Here is an 8,720-nt window from a genome sequence, read left to right as displayed (position 1 = left end):
TCATAATTGAAGGGCCGTCCAAATTAACATAGTTCTAAGCCCATTGTAACTCAAACCTTCTAAGACGGCTGGAAAGATGGAGAATTGTTTGGTGATTGTTTCGATAAAAATATGTACTTTAGGTCTGCTTTAGTAATAATTATTTGATTTTGACAGTGTAAAACTGCCACTGCCTTTGTATATTTACCAATGTTTTAAAAAACAATCAAAATTTGAAAAAGAAGAAAGGGAAAAAAAAAAAAAAAAGGTTTGTGGTGGGAGTTGGAAATTTACTCAAAAGAAAGAAGAGGCAGTAATTTTGAAGAAGAAAAGTCAAGTTGAAATTGCATGGTTGTGTATTTGGTAATTTCTTACAAAATAATATAAAATTCCGATTCATTTAATGTAACGCTATCAAACTAATAATATAGACGAAAATATAACATGAGGTTACGATATAATTCAGTCGGCCACTTTTAGGGCTTTATTTTTATTTTTAATTTTTGCTAATTATTTGTACAGAGAAGACAAAATAATACATAAATAATTATAAATAAAATAGCCAAAATTTGGAAGTGAATTTAATATTTTTGTCAACTTTTTACCGCTTTGTTTGTCGTCACACCCACTACCAAATGATCCACATAATTAGTGTAGATTATTGTTCCGATTTTGACTCATTTTACTTTCATACCATAAATCTACTCTATTTAATATATCTGAACATGTCTTATACTATTACTTTTTTTTCTTTTTCCGTAATGTGCCAACAGTTTTTGTCTGTAACCTCTCCAAAAATATTTAGTCTATTAATCCAACTCAACTATTATTATTTGCATGACATTGTCTGTTTTTAAATAAAAGTTTTACGTTACTTTGTATTTAGTTGTATTTAGAAATTTAAAAAAAAAAAAAAAAACTTCAATCTTTCTCTTTGTATCCCCATCACTTATTTAGTTAAAGAAAGGATTTTGATAGTATTTCTAGCAACATAATCATTTTTTTTTTAATTTCCTTTATTATAATAACTACCTTATAAAGAAAATTAAATTAAAGAAAAAAAATTAAATTACTAATTACAATATCAAAACAATTAAGGTAAGTACGAAGATATAATAGTATTTTTTCAAAACATATATATTTTTTGAATTGATATTATCTCATATCAAATAAGATAGTTGTCGATTTACAAACTTAAAACATTAAAAATAAAAAAAAGAGAGAGAATTCAACTAATCGAACTATAAAACAAAGAATTTTTAAACTTTTAATTTCATATCGATCAAAGTTACTTTACTAATTAAGACATCTTCAACTTCACAATTATACTTTTTTTGAACTTATTATTGTTTTTAACTATTTTCAAAACCAACATTTTTTTATTTTATGCACTCCCTCTACTAATAATAATACGGATCGAAGAACAAAAAAAGAAAGGTTTAAAATGAAAAAAGAAAAGAAAAGAGTAGAAAAGTGGATTAATATATGATGGAGTAGGGGGAAGACGAAAGTCAACTGAAGGATGGTGTGTATTTGACAGAGAGGAGTGTTGGGATGGGGATGAAGGACACGTGGCAAAATATAAAGAAATGGTCAAAGATCAAAGGGCTAAGATCACATATTTGACCTAATCACTATCTTTGTCCTTTTGTAATTTCCCATCTAGATTCTAGACAAGATTAACTTTTGTGGCCCCCGCCTTAAACTGCAGGTCAAGGTTCTCGACATTAAGCATCGGATTCCCACTTTCTCTTTTGCTTCCTTCTATTTTATTTTTCTATTTTCTGCACATTCATCTATAATTTTGCCTCTTTCTTTTTTCTTTTATATATATATTTATTTCCTTCGGTCAATTCATCTTTCCTTTTCCTTTTTTTTTTTTTCTAAATCTACGAACTCGATTTATTGTTTAATTTTAAAAAAAGTAAAATTAAAAATTTGTTTCAGAACACCCCAGAGTGACTTTGCAATGGGCGTGTGTTATTAAAGTAAATTCCAAAATGCTACTCGTAGATTCATACGAAAGTGGATAAAAATATTATAGAATGAAAAAACATATTGACTATTCTCTAGAAAAGAAAAGAAAAAAAAGAAAGAAAATTGACTATTGAGTGTAAAGATGACACAACCAAGTAAGAAATTAAAGATGGAGATAAAAAAATGTAATAATTGTTGTATTTTATATTGTTAGATTCTTTTTTTTTTTCTTTTGTCTGTATCTCTGGAGTTGAAATTTGGGATGACTACGAAAGTACTTAAATTTTGATGTTCAACATTGGGATTATTTTTCTTTGGAAAACAAATTTAAGTTGATCTGATAATGATTTCCTTTTTTACTTTTAGCATATGCCTTGCAATTTGTATTTTCTTTTTTATTTTTTTTTTCGTACGGTTCTCATTGGAATAAAATATTGAATATTTAAGTTAATTTATAAATAGAAGGCAATTTCTCCCAACTTTTAAAAGTGTCCAAATAAATACAACAATACAAAACAAAATATAGGAAAAAAGAGTGTTTATACACACATGATTTCTAAAAGCTTAAAGTTCAATATGTGTTTTATAATATATAGAAAAAACAAAGCAACAATAAATCAAAAATGTTTTTTCTTCCCAATGAATGAAACTGAGTATAAATTTTTAGCGTCTAGTTAATCAACATACCCCATAAGAATAAAGAACCAGTCAATTTCAAATTTCAAATTTTGAATTATAGACCCTATTTATGGCTATTGTTTTTTACTCTAACTAAAAAGCAGTTCAAAATAAACTTTTGTTTCCATTTTTAAATTTGACTACAAATTCAGTTGCTTCTTAAAAAATTTTAAATATGAAAATTTACTTTTTAAAAAAATTTATTTTTTTGTTTTGATTTTTAAAATGCTTACAAATATCACTAACACTAACATATACTAACACTAACATATATTGATGGACTATGAAAATTTACAATATTTTAAAAAATTTTGCAATTTAAAAAAAATATATTTTTTCAATTATAATATTTTCCAAAATTTGCCGTTCAATCAATTTTGTCGTTTAAAACAATATTTTTTAAAATTATTGTAGCAAATAAAAAACATAATTATAAAGAACATAAATAACAATTAATCAAGAATTTTATGAAATATGTGAGATAACAATTAATTATAGTTAGACTAGAGTAATTGAAGTTTATGTGTAAAGTCTAAACTATTTTAATTTGATAAGAAAGGAGTAAAAGATATCAAATAATAAAAAAAATTGATAGATGTGAAGTAGTAAAAACTTTAGTAAATAATAAATATAGTATAAAATGAAAACTGTGGCGGGCGTGGATTGCAATTAGTCAACACTTAACACAGCCGACGATGGGATGTCAAATGGGAAAATGGGGGTAAGTAATGGAGCAAATTGACAAACTTGTCCCTTTTAATTTAGATCCACATCCACTCTTTACTTAGCTTAGCTGGCTACCGAAGAATAATAAACACCAAATAAAATGAAAAATAGATGCAAAAGTGTAATAGAAGAGAACTACAACAACAACAAAAATCAAAAGAGAGAGTGGAGAAAGCGAGCGGGTGTATTTAGAGACTTTAATGGCCGAAATTCAGAATCCATTTTGACCACACTCTACAAATCTCTCTTTTTCTCTCTACCTGTCCCACTCTCCTCCTCTTTATCTATCCCCAAATCCTTCAACGTTCGTTCCTCTCTCCTATTTTTCCTTTACTTTTTCTTTTTCTTGTTCTTACACCCAAAGTTGTTTTTGTGTGTTTTGATATTCATGGGTATGTAGACATGGCCGTGGACCTCATCTCCCACCTTTCCCCACTCCCCAATATGGAACCCAACGCCGTCCAAGAAGCCACTTCCGGCCTCGAAAGCGTCCACAAACTCATCCGTTTACTCTCCATTCCCAATCCCCATTCCTTACCTTCCTCCTCTCAGTCCCCAATCGATTTCCCTTCCGACTGCCGCGCCGCCGCCGACGCTGCCGTCTCCAAGTTCAAAAAAGTCATTTCCCTCCTCGGCCGTAGCCGCCTCGGCCACGCTCGCTTCCGCAGAGCTCCTCTGCCTCAACAACCTCATTACGTTACTCCCATCCAACAGATCCCACCTCATCCCCATCCCCATCTTAACAGCAACAACAGCAACGATGAATCTCTTAATTTCTCCGCTCACAATTCCTTCATTTCTTCTTTGACCGGCGACGCCGATACCAAGCATCCTTCTTCCTCTTCCTCGCCTTTTCTCATTTCCAACCTCTCCCAGGTCTCCTCTGCTGGGAAGCCCCCTCTTTCTAGTTCTTCCCTTAAGAGGAAGTGCAGCTCCGACAACTTGGGATCCGGCAAGTGCGCCGCTGCTTCTTCCTCTGCTCGATGTCACTGTTCCAAAAAGAGGTCTCTGTTTAATTAATTTTTACTATCTTCAATTTAATTAAGGAAGGTAAAAGAATAACGTGAATTATAATTAACAATTGGGAACTTTGTTTATGGCGGCAGAAAATTGAGGGTGAAGAGAGTGGTGAGAGTTCCAGCAATAAGCTTGAAAATGGCGGACATCCCACCGGACGATTATTCATGGAGGAAGTATGGTCAAAAGCCCATTAAAGGCTCTCCACATCCCAGGTAACTTTTTTTTTTTTTTGTATTTTTGTTTTTTAATTACCGTTTTGTTGACTTTATTCAAACTTGGGATTTTAAATGTGAAATAAAACAGGGGTTATTACAAGTGTAGCAGTGTAAGAGGTTGTCCAGCCCGGAAACACGTAGAACGGGCCGTAGACGATCCGGCGATGCTAGTAGTGACTTACGAAGGAGAACACAATCACACCCTCTCTCTGCCCGAAACCTCTAGTCTCATCCTCGAGTCCTCGTAGAACATCTTCATCGTTTATTTCATCTTAATCTCCAATCAGATCCGAGGGTCAGTTTTTCTCCACGTTATTTATCATCATATAACATATATATATATATATATATATATATATATATATTAATGGTTCTCTTCCTTTTCTCCCTATATCTCTCTCTTTCCTTGAACAATGTGAATTTGTCTATTATTGTTAAAATTTAAAAATGAGAAAAAAAAAAAAAAAAAGGAAAGTAAAGATTGTGGATTTGGTATTAGTTGGAGTAGGATGCTTTCTCAGAAAAAAGAAAAAAAAAAAAAAGCAATTTTTTTTTCCATTTCATTTAATTTCTTAAGCACTTCTAATTACTTAATTTTCATGCCAATTTCTTGCTTTACCCGTTTTTTTTAATCTATCCATCTCTTAACAAAAAGGGTTTAATGTAGCGTGATATGTAGTTCATTACCTTGTATGGATATCCAATAGATTGTTTTGTTGACTAACTAAACAAAATTTGATATGAATTTGAAAAAATAAGCATATGAGATGTAACTAAACTACGATCTATAGTTGCAGGCAATAAATTAATTAAGAAGAGAGAGGGGAAAGAAAAAGAAAAAGAAAAAGAAAAAAAAAAGTAAAAGGGAATGGGTCAAAGAATTTGAAACAAGTGGACCATAATGTCGTTCTTCAAATCGAAAGGTTGACTAAAACAACAATAGAGTGGCTAAACATGGGACCCACTTTAACTCTCACCTAAACAATACTTAAATTAAATTTTGTTGGTTCTGTCATTATATCACATGAACATAACAATAATATATCAATGTCAATCAATATTATTGTATACTAAAACAGTTATAAAAATTATTTTAATTATATTGTTTTTTACTAAAAAAATTAAGTTAGAGTCTACGTTCTCTCCGTGTATATCTTTTTAATTATTTATGACTAATCTTTAATATAATAAGGATATATAAATTGGTAACTAAGAATAACTTAACCATATAAATTTCACTTGATCCATTTTATATTCTGGATTTAAAATTTCAAGATGTATTAATTGTTTAAGATGATTTTGGATGTGAGTACTATTTTTAGTCTAGACTCTTAAAATTGTTTGGAAAATACTTTGAAACGTTAAAATTCTTCTAAGATTATCTTTACAAATGAGGCGTTAAAAAGTATATATATTTCTAATCATGTCAAAATCCAAAAACACCTCAAGAAATTTAATTTTTGTAATTAAAATTTAAGTTGAGATATAATTAAAGCTTTAAAGAAATGTATATTAGTGAATGGTATTATTTATTCGATCTAACAACATGGTCGGAGTCGATGAATCGTGATCAAAACTGTAAATAATCAAATTACTATTTAAACATCTCCAGCATATGAAGAAAGAAAGAAGAAGAAGAGGTAAAAAGGTGAAGTAGGTAAGAAAAATATGTAGAAGTTAGTTAAGAAGAACAAAAAGTAAAAGTTATAAACATAGAGATGGAGAATTAGAAATGGAATAGGGAGGAGGAGGATGAAGATGAGGAGTAGGAGTAGGAGTAGGAATTAGAGTTTGGGGGTAGAAAAAACATGGTTGGTGTGGAAATGGGGAGACGTAAGTCAAAATGGTTGGGTGAGGGAATTGATAACGATTATTATTATTATTATTAACCTTTGTGGGGCCTTCCTATAAGATGGCCTTCCTTCTTTTCACCCTTTCCCTTGCCTTTGTCTCAACGTCAACTTTTCTCTTAATTTTGGTCCCATTTTCTTTTTTCTTATCTATGAAAATTAAAACAAATAAATAAACAAACAAGAATTTCCGTCCACACTCCCATTATTGGAAAAAACTCGTAAAATCAACCTTCTCTACCTTCATTTCAAATCAAAACACATTTAATTTTTATACCAAAGTCCTTAATTTAATTTGCTTCTTATAATTTCTCACCCCCCCCCCCCCCCCTCTAGAGAAATAATACGTTATGGATATTGGAGACACCTACAAAAGAAGGATGTACTTGTTCCAATGACTTCATTTATGTGCCCGTGTCTTAATTTTCCTTTCTGTAAGGTCTTATGATTGAAGATATAGAGGGATGGAGGGAAGATTGCACAGAGCTATTGCATGTTATTTATAATCACACTCATGAACTTCTAGTTTAATTAAAAGTTAGGATTTGTAATTGTGAAAAAAGAAAACTCGTATATGAAGGGTAGAGGGGTATTTTAATAAAAACTGATTATATGATTTTGATATATATTAATTTGTCTTATGTTTCAAACAAAGATAATTTGATATGCATGATGAGGAATTGGGTGAAAAGTTAGTATGATTTGAATGTAAATGATAATGTGCGGACTCGATTACCCCAACATATAATTCTATTTCTGTACCACAATCTTATCCTTTTCTTTTAAGGATTCAAAGTTTTTCATTACAATCAATTATTTATATACGAAGTCAAATGATTCTGTCTCTCTCTCTCTAGGTCTTTTACATTTTCGTCTTCACCTCAATTATATCAACCAAACTTTTTCCTATTAGATGATTTTGAAGTTTTTTTTTTTTATGAACGAATAGTTTGATCTCAAATTAGTGGGTTGGTTTTAAATCAATAGACGAATTTTGACATCCGATTAACCATTGTAGAACTTTTTGACTATTGTTTCTGGCATACAAACAATTTACCACGAAAACTTGTTGTTTTTATTTATTGAGTGGTGCTAGTTTTTCAAACTTTTATTATTTTATCAAGGATTAAATTTGAGGATATTTATAATATCATTTGTTTCCATTTTAAGATCAACCGCAACAAAAAAAAAAAAAAAAAAAAAAAAATTGAAATTTGAAGTTAAAAATTTAATATAATTCTCTATTAGGGTTAAATTTTGATAAAGTTGCTTCTAATTTACTTTTTCACAGTAAGGATAGTGAATGTTCATTAAATTTTGTCTGGAGCAATAAAGAATATGAATATATTTTCAAATGTTTTTAGAATTTGGTTGTTAATTCTCACCCAATGTATATGTGAGTAGGTTATGGATTAATACAGAATCAAAAATCTAAACTATTTCTTTTAAATAGTAGGTGCCCTTAAGTGCTAAGTTAACAATTAAGAATTGTAAAATTGTAACGACTCCTAATTTCATGTAATTAGTATGTAACTAATTGAAATTATTTGAGTTAATTTGGGTTGTTTGACTCTGAATTTTTTAAAAAGAAAATAATAATAATATGATATTTTCTTCTTTATATTCTATTAATGATAGATAGCTATAGAAGTTTACCCATTTTTATATTTAATAAAAATCTTAGTTTATTTTACTATATTTAAAAATATTTATGATTATTATTAGTCTTTTAAACAGTGATCAAATAGGAATGGAAGTGTGTTTTTCCAGAAAAAAGAAAAAGAAAAGTTATTTTCTTCTCTTCTTCATCTTGACGAGCAGGCCCCTTGTCTCCATCTTCAATCGTCTTCAGCCGCGGCCAACACCAGCTCGCCGTCAGCCTCGCTTTGTCGCCCGCGCCGTTCCTTTAAAGCAGTAAGTTGTTAAAAATTCAAGAGTAATAAAAGAAATTGTTGTAAACTTAAATTAAAAGACTAAATTATTATTTACATCAAAATTGGGAGACAAAAGTAGTTTTTAACCATAAATTATGAATTGGTCTCACAATTGATCATATATGTAATAATTAATATAAAAAATAAATAAATATGACACCCAAGTTTGAATATTAATTTATAAAATAATTTTCATATCCAAATTAGTCTAATTTATAAATTCAAAGGATTAACAGGAAATGGCAGATGTATATATTGTAGATTATACCTGTAACGGATCTCTTTATTATTTAATTACTTGTTGCTCTTTTTTAATAAAATATGAATTAAATAGAAAAAAT

General features: G+C 29.7%; 1 protein-coding gene across 2 annotated transcripts; it reads left to right on the top strand.

The window, feature by feature from the left end:
• The first annotated feature begins 3,552 nt into the window (after window positions 1–3,552).
• On the top strand, window positions 3,553–8,454 carry LOC103484796 (probable WRKY transcription factor 15). Of its 2 annotated transcripts, none has more exons than XM_008442090.3 (4): window positions 3,553–4,364; window positions 4,467–4,592; window positions 4,684–4,890; window positions 8,267–8,454. In XM_008442090.3, exons 1-3 carry the CDS (start codon window positions 3,763–3,765, stop codon window positions 4,841–4,843), a joined length of 888 nt encoding a protein of 295 aa, XP_008440312.1. In that variant the 5' UTR covers window positions 3,553–3,762; the 3' UTR covers window positions 4,844–4,890; window positions 8,267–8,454. The 2 variants fall into 2 exon arrangements, with proteins under 2 accessions (XP_008440312.1, XP_008440313.1); XM_008442091.3 differs by having other exon boundaries at window positions 8,183–8,454.
• Window positions 8,455–8,720: the final 266 nt, after the last annotated feature.

This window comes from Cucumis melo, chromosome 8, assembly GCF_025177605.1.
Source record: "Cucumis melo cultivar AY chromosome 8, USDA_Cmelo_AY_1.0, whole genome shotgun sequence".
NCBI classification, from domain to species: Eukaryota; Viridiplantae; Streptophyta; class Magnoliopsida; order Cucurbitales; family Cucurbitaceae; genus Cucumis; species Cucumis melo.
This window is presented reverse-complemented; position numbering and strand designations above follow the sequence as displayed.

Coding starts and splice junctions, on each gene's coding strand:
- LOC103484796 (XM_008442090.3), top strand. CDS start 3,763: ATGGCCGTGGACCTCATCTCCCACCTTTCCCCACTCCCCAATATGGAA. Junction 4,365..4,466: donor TGTCACTGTTCCAAAAAGAG/GTCTCTGTTTAA, acceptor TTATGGCGGCAG/AAAATTGAGGGTGAAGAGAG. Junction 4,593..4,683: donor AAAGGCTCTCCACATCCCAG/GTAACTTTTTTT, acceptor GAAATAAAACAG/GGGTTATTACAAGTGTAGCA.